The sequence below is a fragment of the Lactuca saligna genome, chromosome 6, assembly GCF_052625555.1.
Source record: "Lactuca saligna cultivar CGN05327 chromosome 6, ASM5262555v1, whole genome shotgun sequence".
NCBI lineage: Eukaryota > Viridiplantae > Streptophyta > Magnoliopsida > Asterales > Asteraceae > Lactuca > Lactuca saligna.
In genome coordinates this window covers 4,187,101-4,209,000 of record NC_136422.1, presented here as the reverse complement: position 1 = coordinate 4,209,000, position 21,900 = coordinate 4,187,101, and the positions used below count along the sequence as shown (strand labels likewise).

Sequence of the window (21,900 nt, the reverse complement as noted above, 5' to 3'; positions counted from 1 at the left end):
ATGTGTATTCCCTCTTCGCTAACCACGTGCCCTAAGAATTCGACTCTTCGGATCCAAAATTCTCATTTCGAGAACTTTGCATAGAGCTTCTCCGAATGTAATGTTTCTAGGACTTGTCGCAGATGTTGACTATGCTCCTCCTTACTACGAGAGTAGATAAGTATGTCATCAATTAAGACGATGACGAACTGATCCAAGTAAGGACGACACACCCTATTCATTAAGTCCATGAATACCGCGGGTGCGTTTGTTAATCCGAACGGATCACTATGAATTCATAGTGCCCATAACGAGTCCGGAAGGCTGTCTTCGGAACATCCTCCCCTAGCACTCGTAGTTGGTGATATCCGGATCTTAAGTCAATTTTTTAAAAGAAGTTCGCTCCTTGAAGTTGGTCAAATAACTCGTCACTACGAGGCAACAGATAACGATTTTTGACGGTCAGTTTGTTGAGCTCCCTGTAGTCGATGCACATACGAAACGATCCATATTTCTTCTTGACGAACAAGACTGGAGCTCCCTAGGGTGAGAAGCTTGGTCTTATAAAGCCCTTGCTGAGCAGTTCGTTAAGTTGACAGGACAACTCTTGCATCTCTGCAGGTGCTAGACGATAGGGCGATTTGGCTACGGGGGTAGCCCCTAGAACTAAGTCGATTCAGAACTCGACTTGATGTTGCGGAGGTAATCCTGGGAGTTCTTCTGGAAAGATGTCGGGAAAGTCACGTACTACCGGAATGTTCTGAATGTCCTTCGTTTCTTGGCTCACATCGACTACATGAGCAAGGAATGCACGACATTCTTTTCACAAGAATTTTTGAGCTTGAATGCTCGAGATGATACGAAGGTTCATGCCTTGTTTATCGCCATAAACTACTAGGGTTTCGCCAGACGGTAGATTAATGCGAACAACTTTTTCGTAACACATGATGTCGGCACGATGAGAACTCAACCAATCCATGCCGATAATGACGTCGAAACTTTTAATTGAGGCCGGCATGAGATCGATCGCAAATGAATGGCTATCTAAAGTTAAGGTACACCCTATGAATATACTGCTAGTGCTCTCTGTCTTGCCATTAGCCATTTCTACAGTGAACGGTTCTGTAAGTGCTCGTGATTTTTGCTTAAGTAGATGAGCAAATTTTTTGTTCACGAAACTCCTCTCCGCTCCATTATCAAATAGAATGCATGCATAAGAGTTATCGAGGAGGAACGTACCAGTGACCACTTTGGGGTCGGCAACCGCTTCCTCATGGCCTATGGCCAGAACTCTTGCCACTCCACTGGCAAACCCTGCCTTCGGGCAGTTCCTTTTGAAGTGGCCTACCTCACCACATCCGTAGCAAGCTTGGCCCACTCCTGCACCGGGGACTTGGTTGATTGGCTTCGCCGGAGCTTTATAGAAATGGGCAGTGTGCCCCTTGCTGTTGCAGTTCAAACACTGCATTTCCCGGCAGGCACCGACGTGATGGAAGTTGCATTTGTTGCACTTGGGTAAACTTCTAGCGTACTGCTTTACCGGAGCAGCAACGGCAGGTGCTATCGCAGCATGTACTGCCACGAATTACTACTTTTTGGCAGCCTTTGTCTTCTTTTTGTCACCCCAAAACTTCCACTTGGAATCAGAGGTTCTTGCGGGTTCTGAGATGGCCAGGGTTGTTGTTGCGGCTGGGGTACGAACCCCGTGGTCTATGAGCCGCTGTGCCAATCGTTTGGCACTATCAAATGTAGTGGGGTGTGATGCCAAGACATTTCCCTAGTATGGTGGCACCAGCCCCCATATATATCTCTTAATTTTCTTTCCCTTAGTATGAACCATGTTGGGACAGAGGGCCACCAGTTCACAGAATCTAGTGGTGTAGGTGACTACGTTGGAGCCCTTCATGGTTAGGCTCCACAGTTCTTCCTCCAGCTTCTGTATCTCGCCCCTTGGGCAGTACTCCTCAATCATGAGGTCTTTCAAAGTTTCCTAGCCCATAGCATTAGCCGCTATGAGAGATAGTGACTTAACATGGCTATTCCACCATGTTAGGGCTTTTGTTTCAAAGGTGCAAGCAAAAAAATTGACCTTGCTCTCCTTTGGACAGGAGCAGATTTTGAAAACCGATTTGGTTTTCTCGAACTAGTGTGAGAGGGCAATGACTCCGCCAGTTCCCTTGAAGGACAATGGCTTGCAGTTGGTGAAGTCCTTGTAGGAGCACTCTTTCAAGCGCACATGAATTTCACCATGAGTAGATTGGATAGGGGTTCCTCCTCCGGTGGAACCAGATGAATGATATTGAGCCATAGTTGTAGCCACAACTGCAACTACAACAACATTTAGAGCTATCGTGTCGAACTGAGGAGTAGGTGGTGTTGGTGCGGGAGGATTGCGTCTTGTTGATTTACGTGGAGGCATCTTTGATGTATAAGTTTACGAAGATGAAAATATTGATAAGAATTTAATAGAACAATTGATGAGAATGATTCATGGACTAACTCATAGCCCAACAGTACTAATGAATAACACAATTAATTGCAAATGGAAGCATTTGGATATAATTTCCATGAGATTTAGATATCTGTCAATAATACTGGAATTACAGGTGTAACGAGTTCGGGAAAAACGACTTAACAGTAGGTCTTACATCTAACCATATGAGGGAAAATGTTTGACAGCTTAGAAGACTATATATTGTACTGAAAGATAGGAATATTGTACAGACAAGTGTTGCATAGGGTACAGATACGAAGGCTATTCCTTAACAAAAGAAAAGATGTACTAGACATCTTTTAACGGCGATAGGAATTCCTCAGGTGAACCCTAAGGTCTTCCATCTAACAGACCACTTCTTGGAGGTGTCGTTCATGAGCCCTCCGACGAACTCGAAGTTTTGTGACTTCAGCTCAGGAGGCAGCTAGCTGTTTCTGCAGAGTCTCATTAGTTCTTCTGGTCCTTTCCATCGCCTCTTCGAGATGGCGAATGCGGACCGTGTTGACACCAATGTTGGCATCAATCTCCACTACTCGACTGATAGCTGCTCGACCTTGCTCCACATTCCGAGTAATCCTACGGACCATAATGAGTAGCGCTCGATCAACCAAGCCACCCTTGCTTATGTTGTAGAAGCTTCGGTCCCCATTGTAGGGTAAGGGTTGACCTTGCTCGTCGCTCCAGCGGTTCAAGTTTGTTGCCCACAAGGGTGTGGGTCCTTGAAACGTTGGTCGGGGGTTGTTAATTGGAGCTTGACCTACTTGAGGTAGGTTGTTGACTTCGGGCTCAAAGTCAGATCCAGCCTTCTGCGTGATGATCATCCAAAGGGATTTGATGCTCATCATCAGACTCTGCTTCAAGCCATCCAACATTGTCGTTGGGTGGAAAGTACGGGTCGCCATGATATCTATGTGAGAAAAGGGGTAAGGAAATAATTAATAGACGAACTAACTAGATAATTATAAGATGATCTTTATCAGTTACTCCAATACTTTTTTAGAGCATACCAGTTGTATGTATTCTGGGACATGATAGACCTTCGAGTAAGTGATCCTAACTCTAAGCCCACAACCAAACAAGGACAGGAAATAAAGCAAAGATTCACAGATTCTTAGTCTATGACATCCTAGGTACATATAACTTTAGTGTATCCATTGGACAACCATTGATATACTAATAAAGACCTTTAGTTCTCAAATAAGTAATTATAGTAATACAAAATACTCCCATAGTATTTTAAACTATTGTTCTGTTATAGTGCTTTCATTGTAGTAGTGTTGGTGAATTTTTAGACTTGTTACCATATCACAACCATTCTAGGGCATATGCTAATCACTCCTCGGACCAGCATAGTTGATCAGGCTATGCCACTCCTAAGAATGACCATACATCCCCGAGCTTATCTGTGATATTCAATAATCGTAATACTTTTGTTCTTGTCATTGTGACACGGATTTTAGTATGAATGCAGGTACGTATACTTAGTTAAATATTTTATTATTTAAACGTATAAACTCTTGGTCAGAGTATTTTTAATCCCATTGTATTTATAGTTAGTATATATTTTATGGGTTGATATACTTAATTCACTATAAACAATGCTCTGATACCAATCTGTCACACCCCTAAACCTGAACGGCGGAATCGTTTGGGGGTGGAGGACGTCATTTATAGTATCACAACAATGCAAAGTAGTAAACAAGCAACAACATCATCTACTGCATTAATAATATAATTTCATACAAGCGTGTTCTGTCAAGTTATATAGACACCAAAAATGTACATCAAAATAAAAGAGGGGTCTTGAACAAGCTCCATCTTCTCAAAAACCCGACATCGGTACCTGTCTACTGGTGACCTGAGAATACAAGTTATTTTGAAAGAGTTTATCAGCTTTAAAGCTGGTGAGATCATAAGTATATTAGTGTCTGTGTTTGTATGAAAGCATTTGTAAGATGTACTGTATAAATTTTGTAAAGTTTGTATTTGTTTGAACACTCCTAGAAAGCCCTAAGTAAATGTTTATACTTAAAATATCATTTAAGTGACTGTGAACTTTACCTTGACCACCACCATGTTTACCGATCTTTGATATTTCTACCACTATACAATCGCTAAGCCTTTCTAGATGATTTAGCCTTTGTTAAACTTCATACAAGTGGAGAAGATATATATATATATATATATATATATATATATATATATATATATATGTGTGTGTGTGTGTGTGTGTGTGTGTGTGTTTCGTAAAATAGAATCAAAATAATTATATGTGTACTGATTATTAACTAAATCTGCAAAAAATCAACAATATCCTTTATAAACAAATTGTAGAATTATTAGACAACCAAGCATAGAATAAAAAATTATTGGCTACATCTGCAAAAACCAAGTGTAATATATTATCTTTTATGTCTAGAACCAAAGAAGACAAATGCATGTGATTAAGCAAAGTGGTACATTAGATTGAAAAGAAGATGTAGCAATCATACATTTTTTTGGTTTAACAGAAAGGAAAGACCCGATTAGGTTTACAATAGATTTCAGGAGTTCTTTACACCTTTCCCTATGAGAGCTTTCATAATCATGTGGTTTAAACATTATTGCAAGATTAAGTGACGAATTTTTCCAGAACTCATCTTATGGATTGCCACAAAGCACGAATATTTTATGCAATTGTTCAACCTGCAATGTGGTTTCACTGCCCAATCAAAACAAACAAATCACAAATCGCAAATCCCTAAGTATAAATTCAAGATTTTGAATCCTTATTACCTTTGTTCTCCCTTTTTAGATATGTCGACCATTGAAAACTTCAACAAAAACACATCATCTTCATTGCCTTCGGTTCATTTCTTATCTTATCGCATTTGTGGTAACTCCTAAAATAGATAAATATAAGAAAAAAAAATATTTATATTATTTAATATATTTAGTTATCTATCCAAACAAATTCCCATATGTAACCTATCAAAACATAATGAATAATATCAGTAGAAGTAAAAAATAAAAATAAAAATTTAATTGAAATATTCACATTAAGTGAGATAGAAACAAAAGTTAGCACACAATTCTGAAATGCGAAGATGTAATTTCTAAGGTTTTTTTTCTCATTCAATACAGATTTGACAAAACCAATAATCAAAATCAATCCATTAATCTAGAAACGAAAAACTAAGTTTATGAATTTTTGAAAAAGTCTATCCAACAGATTCAGTTTTTTCCATATTCAGTTACTGTGATGCTTTCTATAAATTTAATGATCAACGCTATTAGCAAAATAATTGAAATCCATTTGAATTGTGGAAGTAAAATAATACCCTTTTGAATCCAAAATCAAACCGGGAAACTATTGTCTGTCATATATGTGACATCCTATTCAGTACTAACAAAATAATTCAATAAATGAACAACAATGATCAAGAAAACAAGGACCGGAGTAAAAGAAAAACATGATGCAATTGTAAGAGATATATCATCGAACACATAGTGGACATTAATATTTAGATATAGAAAAACCTTACCTCGACCATCGATTTCTCGATCTGATTAAACATTTGTAGAAAATCCTCTTCATTTCTCTTGACATGGTTCTCGATTGAGGAAAATTGCTTCAGCATCCAAAAGTTTTACAAAAATTGTAAGTTACTTTATCAACAAAACGCTCTGCCTTTCATGAGATTAAACAATGATTATGATATCAACATTCCAGTTGAAATAAAAACTAACTTATTAACTATAGATATTGGAAGAAAGATAGACAAAAAAACCGCAATCGGACTAATGAATTTGGAGACTCTACTTCAAGTAACCTAAATCAAAACAATGAATTGGAGCTAAATAAGAAGATTACTTACTTAAAATCGAGATTAACAACTTGCAGAAATCTGTTATTCATGACAATCGTCTTCAGAGAGAGAGAGAGAGAGAGAGAGAGAGATGAGCGGATAGATTAGGGTTTCAAATTGATGAGCGGCCGTCTCCCGATAATAATGAATGAATAAGAGGCATAAAGGGTAGTTTTGGAAAATCACTTACATATTTTAGGCGGGAATAAATCAATTTTGGGGGTCTAATAGAATGTTACGTGGCAAAATTGCTTTTATTTATTAGATTAGGGGGATATAATATTACTAGGCTTAAAAAATGTTAATAAATAAGGTTAATCGTATTTATTATATTTAGTTTTTAAATATTTACAAAAATAGTGTATATATAATAAGTAATATATATTAATATAAATTTAGTTGTATTAAAATTGAAAACAAAAGAATTCATAATTTTGTAATATTGAATTTAATCATGTAGACTTAGTTCTTTTTCAAATGATTTATTTTTGTTACAACTAAACAATGCAACAAAAAAGTTTAGGATGACCGAAGTTGAGCTTATAAATTATACGAAACCTACCTATTGTTTTTATTATATACTAAATAATTTTAGTGACATTTGTCATTTTATTATGTTTATAACTATCTATTTTCTGGTTTATCCTTGGTTATGTTGAATTTAAGGAAGCTAAATACCTTATTTTTTTTAAATATCTTTTTGAAAAATATTTTAAACATACTTTCAGTAGTTTTCACGAATTATAACACAGTTATAGTTTATTAAGATAAAAATGAATTTGATAGTTTAAGAAAAAAATCCAAAGTGATGGACGGTTGAAAAAGTTGTTCGTTGAAAACTTATGCATCCACCAAATCATTTGAACTTGTTAACTAATAAACTTTAAAAAAAAGTTTGAAAAATTACTCTAATAATGTTTTTTATTTTAAGTGCTTTTTAGTTTGAAAAATATCCTAAAAAACTCCTATTATTAATAGTTTTTCTTTGAATTGGTGAGTTTTAAGTTATTCTTTTACAAAGTAAAAAGAACTTGAAAATTAAACTAGATGCGAAAGATCTCCCAAAAAAATTATATTAATGTTTTTAATATAATAATAGTGGTTAATTCATGATTTCTTCTTTACATGTTCTAAGAACTTTCTAAATTTTTTTTTAAAAAAAAAGACCAATTGACTTTGACTTAAAACATTTTTTCTTCCCTTGAATTTTAATCTTCAATCGAAAATAATACTTGGTTACAAACTTCTTTTTTACAATTCTCCAAACGAATATATATATATATATATATATATATATATATATATATATATATATATATATATATATATATATATATATATATATATATATATATATATATTCAATAGAAAACCATAATTATTTGTTCTTTAAGGAACCATTTTTTTTATAATTTCTAGAGCTTATTCTTTATCGAAAAAAATATATATAAATATCTAAATTCATATATTAACATTGTGAATGTGAAAAATATTTTTTGGATTCACTGTGTGAATCCGGATTCACGTTGTGAATCTTCAAAAATTCACTTTGTGAATTTGACGTAAAAAAAAAACGAATTTGATATCATTGGAAAAATAATAAAAAGTTATAAATTTCTGTATTTTTTTTAATAAAAAATAACTTTTAAAAGTTGAAAAAAAGATTGGTTCATTGGTTAATTATGGTTCTCTATTGAACATCACTATATATATATATATATATATATATATATATGGTTCTCTATTGAACATCAAGCTAGACATAAGTTGTGGGCCTCGAAGGCAAGCCATACTTATGCTTTGGGCTCAAGAGCAAGCGATATATGAGTTTTGGGCCAGATAGGCAAACGAGACTCATATACTGTGGGCTCAGGGGTAATCTAGTCTTTTAGTTGCAGACCTATTCATGTTGTTATTTGAATATGTTGTTTATTCGTGTGTTGGTATTTTGGTGTAATTCATTAAGCTTCGTGCTTACAGTTTTGGTTTATGGTTTCAGGTACTTCAGTGGACTGTGGCAGGGCGAAGGTGTGACCGTACACATCCTTTTATTTTACAACTAACTAGATCTTGAGAGACTCTGGTTTTAAATAATGTTTTGAAATAATGGTTTTGTAACATTTCTATTAGACAAAAGGATTGTTTTGAAAAGTTTTAAATTTGTTGAGTTTTCGGGATGTTACACCACTCCAACCTAGGGATGAGATATAAAACCGGAAAACCGAACCGAAACCGGAATTGAAGGGGAACCGGAACCGTTAGAATCATAATATATAGAATCGGTTTCGGTGTTGGGTTTAAAAACTGGTTTTATTCTGGTTCCGGGTAATCCGGGTTTGAGTCCATCGAGTCTGGGTAAACCGGGTCTAAGAATCGGAACCGATGTTAGGAACCGGAACCACTTTTAGGGGTCGGAACCGGTTTCTGTGAAACGTTTAAAACATGCAAATCTCATTCATTTTAAGTCGGATTGACATACGTTTTTTCCAAGGTTGTAAAAATCGCTCGACGTTAGCTAGTCGGTGGACTGGGGTTAAGGGATTAATTGGCTAGGCGTAGATTAATCGGGGATCATTAATTGCTAATTTGTTATATTTTAAAAAATTTAATAGTACTAATATCATATAAAAGTTCATAAATACCACTAATATCATAACAGAATATGTTAATATGATAAATACAACACTACTCATACCTCAAATAGTTTCTATTGAGATATAACTTCTTCAAAGTGTTAAAATTTCATCGGGTTCTACTGTTTCAGTCATTTTGTATGCATGGATTAATCGCTAGGCGCTCTCTAATCGGTCAAGTAGCGCCTAAGGATTAATCGGGACCTAATCGGGATTTTTACAACATTGGTTTTTTCCAACGTGTAGTTTAGAGTTTATACATGATTTTAGACTATAAATTTGTCAATTTTAGTTTTATATTCATTGTTTTATAGTTCTCCTAAATTCGAGATATCAAAGATAGAAGTTTTTAGTTTTTCAGTTTTTTTGTATTTTGTAAAAGTTTAAAACATGCATATCGAATTCGTTTGAAGTCGGATTGACATGTGGTATTTTTCAACTTGTAGTTTAGAGTTTGTATATGATTTTAAACTATAATTTTGTCATTTTGATTTAATATTCAATGACTTACAATCTTCTGAAGTCAGGATAACAAAGCTGAAAATTTCCAACTTTTCAGCTATTTGTTTTTGTACTTTTTATTTTGTGAAGACGTTAACACATGCATATTTCATTCGTTTAAACTTGGATTGACATGCGTTTTTTTTTCCCGGAGTGTAGTTTAGAGTTTGTACATTATTTTAGACTATAATTTTGTTAATTTTGGTTTCATATTCAACGACTTACAGTTCTCCGAAGTCGGGTTATTAATATGATAATTTTCAAAGTTCAACCCACTAAGTAGTAAGTAATTGCCAAAAAAAATCCGGTTTTTTTAGGGGTTTCCAGTTCTAAACCCACTTTAGCAGGTTCCAACTTACACAATTTGATGCTTCCGGGTTTTCCGATTTTAAACTCACTTTACCCGGTACCGTATCAGAGACTGAACCAGAACTGGTTCCTATATACTTGTCCAGTTTCCGGTTATACAAAATTCCATTAACTGGTTCCGGATTTTCCGGATCCGGCATCATTCGGTCCGGATTTAAACTCACTTTCATCCCTACTCCAACATTCCTTACAGTAACTCATAACTAAAATTGATTATATGTTTTGTAGAACAATTTATGTATGCACAAACTATTATATTAATAAATCTACATATTTCTTCTACAACGTGACTTGAAATCTCAATATTTGACTGAAAACAAATATCAATCAATTTTTTGGTTTATTATTACACATTTATTTGAAATCATGTATTATAAAAATATTTTAGGTTGCCAAAATAGATTTATCACATATTTTATTTATATATATATATATATATTTTAAAATACATCACGTTCAGCTAAGCTTTTATATTCTCATCTAACCTTTTAAGTTTGTTTTTAAAATTCGTTATTCATGTTATTATATTAAATAAAATTCAAATGAATTTAGCAATATTATAGTTTTAGATTTGAGATTTTTGCCAAAATAGTTTTTAAATTTTTTTATTTGGCTACAATATTTTATATGTTGACAAGTGGTTTACTCTCTCCAATGTTTTAAAAACCGGTTTTTTAGTTGAACCGGTATGGTGATCGGTTTTCGGGTCAACCAGTTTAAGCGGTTCAACCGTTAGATGAACCGGTTACTATAATTTTTTTTTTCTATTTTCCTACACACACATATATACTATATACATCCATAAATCGAGAATTTGACGTCTATAAGTTTAAATATTAAAGATACACATAAAACAACTTATAAATCAATTCAAATACATTAAAAAAAACACAGTCATAAATTTTATATCAATCCATATGTTTTTATTTAATTTAACCACTTCAACCAGTTAAATTTTAACCGGTTCAACCGAGTTTTTATAAAAACCGGTCAATATTAACACCGCATCGAATTACACCCTCAGTAACATCACTCTAGTTTCGTATTAATCTAATAAAGTATTTGGTTAGTTATTCAAACATTTAAATGTCGATAATCATTGACAAAATATAAAATATTTAATAAATAAAAAATAATCAAGTGCAAGTGTAGTAACTAAAAAAAAACTGAAATATTTTATTTAGTTTAAATTAGTAAAAACAAATTGGAGTGCAATGAAAGCATTGAACATAGAAACAGGAAAAACATCTATTGGGCCGGTCGACAATAAGTATGAAACCGGAGTAGGGTAGCCCGGTTTAAGTGTGTAAGTTAATGCTCCCACCAACCGAAGTCAATGGAAACGCGGTCTTATTCACATGAACCGGTCTTCCTATTGAGTCTTGAAGTATCTATCCAAAAGCTTCTCGATAACGTTTTGATGCGTGACAAAAATCCATAATAAAAAAACTATTACATTTTAAATTATTTTATTTATTTTATTCATCTCTAAAATTAAAATAAAAGATGGCCACCCATTTCTTCTTCTTTCTTGTGCTTCATCTAATCATCCATAATAAAAAAGGCTATTGCATTTTTAGCATTGAATGTGTGTTGTAAAAATAAGGTGATGGCCCCACCACTCCATCATACGTTCAAACTATTTATAGTTTTATACAATCAAAAGTAATACTATTTCATTTAATAGTCTTTTAGGTGCGGTTGGGTTAGTTTTTTTTTTTTTTTTTTTTTATAATAAAAGTGATTTTTAAGAAAAATGTTTATTAGCTTATCGTTTTTAGGGAAAGTTGTTTTTAAAAAGTGTTTGGATAAAAAAAATGTTTTTTAGGAGCAAAATAGTTAAACAGCTAAAAAGCTAAGATTTTCAGCTTTCTGAAAGCATTATTTTTTCTTATCAAAAAAATCGTTTTAAAAAATGTTTTTTTAAATACACAGATATTTTTTTAGCTTATCAGCTTTTTGAAAAGCTAAAAAGCTAATAAGCTGTTTTGAAAAGTTTCGCCAAACACCCACTTAGTTTACATAAAATGTTATTTTTGTATATTTTTATAATCGATTTATATTTTATATCTTTGTTTAAGTTTTATGCATAGTTTTTTATTTAGAATAAAGAGTTATACTTTATATATAAATTTTAAAATGTTATACAATTAAAAGATTTTAATTATTATATCGTCAAAAGGACTTGTTTTGCACGTGCCGGATTTTGTTGATGTTGTTTCATCATTTTTTTGGTGAGTCGGGTACATAAAAATCCAGCAACATGTTTTATATGAAGTAATTGCAAAGGAGTAACTCTTGGAAAAATAATTGGGAAATTGAAACTAGTCATCAAAGTTGAGGGCTGAAAGGTATATAATCGAAATTTGATGTTCAATTTTAATTAAGAACGACGGTTAAGAATTGTGTTTTAATGACAATTTAGTAGTATAAATACAACAATTCCACAACCATTTGAGACACACCAAGAATGCAATAATTTTTTTTTTCTTCTTCACTTTTGTCTTCTTCATTTTCTTGTTATATCGAATGTATAATAATCTAGGCATATTGAGGGTTCAGGTGGTCTTGAATAGTTACTTCAAACTGTTGTATCTTGGAAAACAAACACTAGATAGCGGACGGATTTGTTTTAAAGATCATGTGTTAAACACATGCCTCAATTTTCTGTTTTTTCTTGTTTGTTTTCGTTCATTACCGGAATATTATTCCTATAATCTTAAAACAAATTCTTTGTACGAAATGAATAAAGAAAAAAAATATGTTTTTTTTTGTGCTTTTCTACTACTCGGTTTTGTAGTTTGTGTTATTGTTAGATTTTGATAGGAAAAAAAAAAAAACTGACTTTTTTTGGAGTTTTCTTGGCCGAATTTGGCAAAAATAGCTTTGTTAGTAGTTTTTTTCCTTGAAAAACAGTTTCGCTTTTGCGGAAAAACATCAATAAATTATGCAAAACAACATTGTTTTGTGGAAAACAACTTTGTTTAGTCTACAACATCTTCAATTTCATGTAAAACAACTTTAGAAATCTAAAAACTGCATTAAGTTTATTGAAACATTGCATTTATAAAAGTTTTTTTTTGAAAAACAACTTTGTTTTGTTTAAAAAAACCATCATTGTTTTGTCAAAAACAGCTTTATTTAGTGTAAAACAGCAATAAAATCAGTAAAACAACACTGAAAACTTAAATAAGAGCATCATGTTTGCTGAAAAACAGTTATTTCTATAGTTTTAGTTGGAAAACAACACAGTTTTTACAGTTTTGATGAAAACTGCATCAAATTATGAAAAAATAGCATCATTGTAACACCCCAACATTTTCAAACTTTAAAATACTATGGTTTTAAAATCTTTTCGAGTATTAACCCACATTTAAAAAAACCAGTCCCACAAAAATATTTACAAACATTGAGTGTTATCATTAAGCAACATATAAATCGTTGCAAACAAATGAGAATTACATCAATACACTAAATAAAAATTTTAAGAAGTTTCACTCCATTCTCTATCTCTTGACTTCTAACTTTCATCTATCATCATTTCTCCTTAACTGTAACCTAAGATCTATGCAATTAATATCGGCGATTTCCAGGTGATTTTCAGGTGAGATATCGGTTATCGGTACCTTTCAAAATATTGGTGTCAAATATCGGAACCGCAAAAATCGGTGATATTTACTCATATTTAACCGATATTCACCGATATTTCCAAGTGATTTCCAGGTAGGATATCGGTTAAGAAGTTTTACTTACTTCTATTAGTGTTAACTTATCTGAACCCATTGTTATGTAAAGTACTTAATTGTTAGTTTTAAGTTATACACTAATGGTTTTAAGTCTTAACTGGTCCTATTGTTGTGTTAATTATTAAATACTGAAGTGTTAACTTGCTAGCTTATGTAGGTTTGATCATCTTGTTATGTTAAGTAGGGCTGTAAACGAACTGAACGTTCGGCGAACCGTTCGTGAACTGTTCGGTGGGAAGTTCGTTTATGTTCCTTTATTTAATAAATGAACGAACATGAACAAAACTTATCGTTCGTTTAGTTAAATGAACGAACATGAACAATGGTCTCGTTCATTCATTTATGTTCGTGAACGTTCGTTTATGATGTTCATTTACGTTCGTTTAAGTTTATTTATATTCATCTATATTCAATTATTTATTATTATATTGCTATATTATATGTTCCTTTATGTTCATATATTTTCAATTGTGTTTTTTTTTTATTTATCTTTGTTCGTTTATGTTTGTTCGTTTATATTCGTTTAGCAAAGTAATTTGTTAAACGAACGAACATGAACAAGAAAATTTTGTTCGTTTATCCGTTCGTGTTCGTTTGTTGTTCGGCTAACTTAAACGAACGAACATGAACAAGACCTTGTTCGTGTTTGTTTGGTTCGTTTACAGCCCTAATGTTAAGTACTTAATTTTTAATTGGTGATGATGATGACGATGATGATGAAGATGTGATATTAGAGTTGATGCGGAAAATCTTTATAAAATAATTGGAAGCCTTGGTTGATTTTCTTAGAGGAAGATTCCATGGCTTACGTATGATTATGCTTGAAACATTGACAGTTATGAGTTTTGACTTTTAATATTACAATTATATGTGTCTTACGTTTATATATATATATATATATATATATATATATATATATATATATATATATATATATATATATATATTGTGCATGATATAAAAATACCGATATCCCATTGATATCTCACCACGATAACCTATATCTAAAATATCGGCCCTTGACCGATATTTGATTTTGGACCGCTATAACTGCCAAGCCTGAGATACATGACATTAAAAGAGATACGTAAGACAATAATGTCCCGTGAGCTACGTGGGTTTGTTACCCTAAACATTTATCACATTTTCATAAAAAAACATTTCATTTTGCAAAATATAGTTTTAGACCATAAAACATTTTCAATAATTTTCAAGAAAAAGCTCTTTTCATACATTTCATTTTGCCCCAAGAAGGGATTGATTTGTTTCTACTGCAACCAGACCGACCATAAAAAGCCCGATTATCCGAGGTTGCAAGGAGGGGGAGGAGCGGTGGCGGCACCTACACCCGCCATAATAAGTATCACTGATGGCCGCCCTGCCAAGGCGGATGCTCTTGCGGTAAAGAGCCACACATTTCAGTTGACCACAAATGAGGCTCGAGCAACGCTAGACGTCGTGGCTGGTACGTAATTTATTTTTCCCGCTCAATAATAATTTGTTATGCTTATGTATATATGTGCTCTTATATAGGGACCTTTTTGGTCAATGCTATATTGGCTCATATTCTTTTCGATTCGGGAGCTACCTGATCGTTCGTTCACTTGCGCTTAGCAAGAAGTTACGGGATGCTCCGGGGACTTTAGATTCCTTGCTTGAGGTAAAGATTGTAGATGACCGCACTGTGAGTGTTGTGTGGGTATTTCGAGATTGTGTCCTGAATGTGTTTGGGGAAAGGTTCCGTGTTGATTTGATTCTGATACCATTATGAGGACTGAAGGTGATCGTCGGGATGGACTTGTTGGGGGGCCAATAGGGCCATGATAGACTGTGAGCATCAACTGGTGAGGGTTCGAACCCTAGGTGGGGGAGAACTGGTTATTCATGGGGAGAGGGCCTCGCAGGGGTCAACTCTCTGTTCATCTGCGAAGGCTATGAGAATTCTCCATCAGGGTTATTTGAGATTTTTGGCATACATCTCAGATACGAGGGTTGAGACCACGACATATTTGGGCACGTACCGGTTGTAGGAGATTTTCAGGATGTCTTTCCCTAGGAGTTGCTCGGGGTGCCTCCGGAGAGGTAGGTAGAGTTTCACATTGATTTGGTGTCGGTGCTGCTCCGAGACACCATACCGGCTAGCTCTGCCTGAGACGCAGGAGCTATCTACAGATCTTCAGGAGCTGCTAGACTGAGGGTTTATCCGTCCGAGCAGCTTTCCGTGGGGAACACCGATCCTGTTTGTAAAGAAGAAGGACAAGTGACACATGATGTGTATCAATTATTGGGAACTGAACAAGCTAAAGATGAAAAACCGTTATCCACTTCTGAAGATCGATAATTTGTTCGATTAGCTTCAGGGTGCATGTTGGTTTTGTAAGATTGATCTTTGGTCAGGGTACCATCAGATGAAGATTAGGGATGAGGATATACCGAAGATGGATTTTAGGACTCGGTACGGTCACTATGAGTTTGTGGTGATGTCATTCGGGCTTACTAATGCCCCCAAAACATTCATGGACCTCATGAACATGGTGTGTAGGTCGATGTTGGATCGGTATGTGATCGTTTTTATCGATGATATCTTGTTCTATTCTAAGACCAAGGAGCAGCACGAGCAACATTTGAGGGAGGTATTGGAGACACTGAGGACTGAAAAGCTTTATGCCAAGTTCTCGAAGTGTGATTTCAGGCTGCGTGAGGTGTAGTTTTTGGGGCACATCATAACAAAGAGGGTATTCTGGTTGATTCAGCCAAGATTGAGGTAGTGATGCAATGGGAAATATCGAAGAATGCATCTGAGATCCGTAGCTTCTTGGGCCAAGCGGGGTATTACCAGAGATTTATTCATGATTTCTCCAAGATTGCGGTACCTTTGACTCGCTTGACCAAGAAAAATGTAACATTTCGGTGGGGCCCGGATCAACAGTCGGCTTTCGAGACCTTGAAACAGAGACTATGTGAGGCCCCAATTTTAGCACTACCTGAGGGATTGGATAATTTAGTGATGTGTTGTGATGCGTCTATCACAGGGTTAGGTGTTGTTTTGATGTATAGGGGGATTGTGATCGCGTACGCCTTGAGGCAGCTAAAGCCTCATGAGGCGAACTACCCCACTCATGACCTAGAATTGGGGGCAGTGGTGTTGGCCCTTAAAATTTGGAGGCATTACTTGTACGGAGTTCGATGCAACATCTTTACTGACCATAAAAGTTTGAAGTATTTGATGGATCAACAGAACCTTAACATGCAGCAAAGGAGATGGTTGGATGTACTGAAAGATTACGATTGTGAGATTTTGTACCATCCAGGGAAGGACATCGTGGTGGCTGATGCTTTGAGCCGCAAGATGGCAAGTGCTCCGATTGGGAACGTTTTTTTGAGGATGACGATGATTTCTCCATTGTTAGATATGATCAAGGAAGCTCAGGTGGAGGGTTTAAAGCGGAGAACTAGAAGATAGAGTGGATTCGGGGTCAGATTCCCTTGTTTGTTCGGGATGGTCGGGGTCTTTTGACACAGTGTGGCCAGGTGTGGCTACCAATATATATTCTTTTTTTTTTGGGGGGGGGGGGGGAGGCAAAAGATCTTGGAGGAGGCGCACAAGTACAAGTTCTCAATTCATCCGGGGGCCACGAAGATGTACAGTGATCTGAGGCTGAGTTACTGGTGGCCCTGTATGAAATGGGAGATCGCATGGTTTGTGGAGCGACGCTTGACCTGCAGGAAAGTTAAGGCCAAACATCAGAGACGTCACTACAAGGTTCAGCCGCTACCCATTCCCATATGGAAGTGGGAAGAGATCATCATGGACTTCATCACAAAGTTACTAAGGACGGCGAGGGGTGTGGACTCCATTTGGGTCATCGTGGATAGATTGACGAAGAGTGCCGATTTTATTCCAATCCCCGAGAGTATTTCTGCTGAGAAATTAGCAAATATCTATGTTCAAGAGGTGGCGGTCAGGCACGGAGTGCCAGTATCGGTGGTCTCGAAATGCGATGTTCGATTCACCTCCAGATTCTAGAGGAAGTTCCACGAGGAACTGGGCACATAACTACACTTCAGCATTACGTACCATCCCCATAAAGACGTCCAGAGTGAGCGGACGATCCAAATGCTCGACGATATGCTATAGACATGCGTATTGGATTTTAGAAGGAGTTGGGATACATACCTCCCACTAGCAGATTTTTTATATAACAATAGTTATCATGCTAGTATCGACCGACCCCCGTTTGAGATGTTGTATGGTCTAAGGTGCAGGACTCTCGTATATTGGGGGAGGTTGGGAACCCAATCATGGGAAGCACCGAGGTGGTGCTCAGGACCACCGAATTGATTCAGCAGGTGCGCAACAGGCTGCGAGTTGCGTAGAGCCGTCAAAAAAGTTATGCTGATCGACGTCGCTCGGATCTTGAGTTTCAGGTGGGAGACTTCGTTTTGCTGAATGTATTAAATAACAAAGCAACTTACAGAGTATAAAGAAGTCATTGCACCCATACTAAACCCCATACACGAACTTTCACTGCCAAATGTATTAAATAACAAAAATGACTTAATAGGGCAATATACTTCTCACTTTGTACACATTTAGTCCTTAATATATATATATATATATATATATATATATATATATATATATATATATATAAATAAAACCTCATGAATGATTTATTAATGTTTTTTTCACGACATCTTACGTGGAACACTCATTAATGAGGTGTTTGGGGATTTTAATGCTTATGTCCATCGTGATCTCGAGTACTTGATTGCGTAAGTCATGTGTTCTAAACGTCATAACTTCTTCATACGATCTCGGATTTTACTGATCTTTATATCCATACGTTCGTATTTTAGTTTACTACAACTTTCGTTTAGATTACCACCGTTAAAAAAATAATATACTTTTACTTACAATTTCCATATCCATGCGTTTTTTAAGAATGCGTATATGAATGTTTTTTTTTTATAAAATCGTAAGTAAAAATATATTACATTTTAATGGAAGTAATCTTAACGAAACTTATAGTAGACTCAAAAAACGAACACGTGGACATAAATATCATTAAACTCTGACATCATATGAAGAATTTACGACGTCCATAACACAAGACCTAAGCCAAACCACAAAACATATGTAACTAAGCAGTTGAGATCGCGATGAACATGAGCATTAACAGCCCCAAACATATCATCAATGATTGTACCACGTAAGATGTCGTAAGTAAAACCTAAAGAAATCATTTATAAGTACTGAATGAGTACAAAAACAAAAAAGACTTATTTTAAACAAAAAATATTAAAAACTAAATATGTATAAAAATAATAAGGACTAAATGTGTGTAAAATAAGAAATATATTACCCTATTAAGTCATTTTTGTCGGCTACATGAAATAACCGGTTATAAGGACTGGATGTATACAATTTTACAAATTGAAGAGGTAAATGTGGACGAAAAAAACTTAGTGACCAAATATATACAAATCAAAAAATATATTAACCTTTTATGTCATTATCCCCTCATTATTTCCCTTACTTTTTTTTGTACGCAACTATTTTTGCATTAATTGCTACCACATCAAATTTATAGATTAGGACGTCTATTTCTTTTGCTTTCCTTAAGTGGTTTAAGTTTTGGTTCCAGTTGAAAACGGTTTAATTGGAAAAAATAGCTACGTAATTTACCAAGAGTCCGTGGTTATGGAAACCTACTTTCAATTTTTCTATAACAACCAATGAAGCTCAAATAAAAACACCTTATGATTTCAATGAGTGTGTCATAGGAACAAGATCATGAGTAAGTTGTATTTGGGTTTAGGTGATCCTCTTTTCAACACCTACATTGCATTTATAATAAATGTTGTTGTCTCAAAAGGAATTAGGAATGATATTTGTTTTAGGAACCATGTTTATTTATGCCTTTGTATATGTTTATTATCGGAGAAGATTGAAAACTTAGTGTCAAAATTAAAAAATATTGAAATATTTATGTCAAATTTGCAAACAATTCAAAAATAATGTCTTTTAAAAAAAAAACCAACAAGTATAACACTTTTTTTTTTTTCTTTTATTGTATTTATATAAACGAACAAAATATCAAAAGATAAAAATAAATATTTTCCAAAAAAAATAACGTCAAACGAATAAAAGAAATTACGTAAGCGAACAAAATGTCAGCTAATGTATTTGAAAAATGCCAAAAAAGTTAAAAGTATTTTCAAAATAAAAGAAATAAAAAATAATATAATATTATATAATTTAAATATTTAAACTATAAAGAATAAAAAAAATTGATAATTATATTATTAAAAAAAAGAAAAAAAAGGTGATTGAAAGATAATTAGATTTTATGACATAATATTTTTTTTTTGAAAAAAAAAGATTTTAGGGTTTTTTTTTTTATTATTATTATTTTTTTTATTTAAGATACCCTTATATAGTTATATATATTATATAATCTATATATAAAAATTCAAAATCCGTTTCGTGGGTTTCAAAATGAAGGCCTTCTCTGATAACTTTTTTTGTTGTCCAATTTCATGAGCCATTCAGGGCCTACTCATAATAAAAATATAAAGTTTTGACTCAAAGATATTAGCCCATTAAAATCTGTTAAGGGCCTCTTAACCTCGAATCCATCACAATATTCTCTATTTGCCTATAACTTGATGGTCGTGATACGCGATCAATCACGTCTATATCATGAGTAATCAATTGTTTATAACTCTCATTAGCATCCATGTGTCAATGAGTCCAACTCACTCCACATCACAAGGTTACTAATCTTGTTTTGACGTTACTTTTAACGTTTTAATTTATAAATTTGTAGCTGAATTGTCTAATTACCTCTGCAATATCAAATTAAAACCACAAGATGACAAGAAAATTTATCTATGGTATTCAAAATATTGTATTCATTTTCTACATCATTATTATAATTCAAACCTTTGTTAAACATTTTAGAAACAATTATACGAAATCTCATTTTAGAAGGAATGAGTTTGGGTAACTTTTAATGATCTTTTGAATTAAGATTATACTTAACATGATTTAGATTTTAGCGGACATTTTTTTAATAAATATAACTATAAATTTCATGCGGAATTAAAAACACAATTACTTAAAGAAAGTATAAAATTGAAATTCTATTTACAAAGTGATATATAACCAATTAAGGATAAAGTCATAAAAACAGGAAGAAAAAAAAGATCAACAAAATCCCAAAAACTTATTCTTTTCTTTTTTAGATAAGTTTAAGAGGATACAAGATTGCCGTAAAAAGTTGGCAGCAAAGGAAAAAAAGGTATAGTAGCAGCCCATGAGTTACAACCAGCTCCGCCATGAACGTCCGCTTCTTCCACCACAACCACCGGCGGTAGAAATCCTCATTTGTACATTCTCGAACTCCGATATCCGGCAGGGTACATGAATGCCACCGTGGTGATCAAACCCGTAAACCTTCTCAGCTTCTCTCAACAGTTCGCCAAAAATCGGGTGATTAAAATATATCACCGGCACCAAAACCCTATGCGCGTCGTCTTCTTCTTCACCAAAGTACACCGCCAGATGCCCTCTCGGCACCGGTTTTTTCTCACCGGAGATTCCCACTCCGATCCGAGCATAATCTGAACCGGGTTTCGAACAGCAAAGCTCCTTCAGACTCCTCTTCAAACTCCGGCCTAATTTACAGAGCCTTGCTATTGCTTTATCTCTACAGTTTGTTGGTTTTAGTTTACTGTATCTGGGATGCGTCTTTCTTTCATGAGTTACCCATTTGAAGGCTTTAACGAGCTTCAGTCGAATTCTGAACCCTTGAATCTGTTTCATCGCCTTGAAACTTGATAAGATCGAAAGACTTATAAAGAGTTTGTGTGAGTGTTTAGAATTTGGGAATCGATAATGTTGTTGGTTGAGGAATAACTTGGAAGTTAGATGAGATTAAAAGGGTTGCCTACTTGCCTTTAGAATTTGAAACTTGAAAGTGAGTTGAAAAAGGTTTGAGTGTGAGTCAGAAAGATGAAGTTACAGGTCAGTGATGATGACCGATTTATATAAAGGTGGGAAGTGTACGTTTGAAGAAGGTGGTTGTCGGTACACGGTTCCGATGGGTCATGTGGCATGCGATTTATTTAATAAAAAGGTTACCAAATAGAAAATGTGGCCCTTTGCTCTTTACTCGTTATCTTAGGAGTGTTATTCCTTATAAAACTAAACAAACACAACATAAACGATTTGAGATTGAATTTTAATCGGTTTCCGTCGTATCGGTATACTTTTTTGACACGTTCATCTCATATTCTTTCGTGTTTAGAACAATCACTTCGAG

The 21,900-nt window shown here is 34.4% G+C and overlaps 1 protein-coding gene across 1 annotated transcript; it reads right to left on the bottom strand.

The window, feature by feature from the left end:
• Positions 1-20,694: 20,694 nt before the first annotated feature.
• On the bottom strand, positions 20,695-21,606 carry LOC144999895 (SAUR-like auxin-responsive protein family). The gene has a single exon (XM_078959052.1). The coding sequence runs from the start codon at positions 21,399-21,401 to the stop codon at positions 20,898-20,900; it is 504 nt and encodes a 167-aa protein (XP_078815178.1). The 5' UTR covers positions 21,402-21,606; the 3' UTR covers positions 20,695-20,897.
• Positions 21,607-21,900: the final 294 nt, after the last annotated feature.

Excerpts from the sequence above, each read along its gene's own strand:
- LOC144999895 (XM_078959052.1), bottom strand. The coding sequence starts at position 21,401 with ATGAAACAGATTCAAGGGTTCAGAATTCGACTGAAGCTCGTTAAAGCC.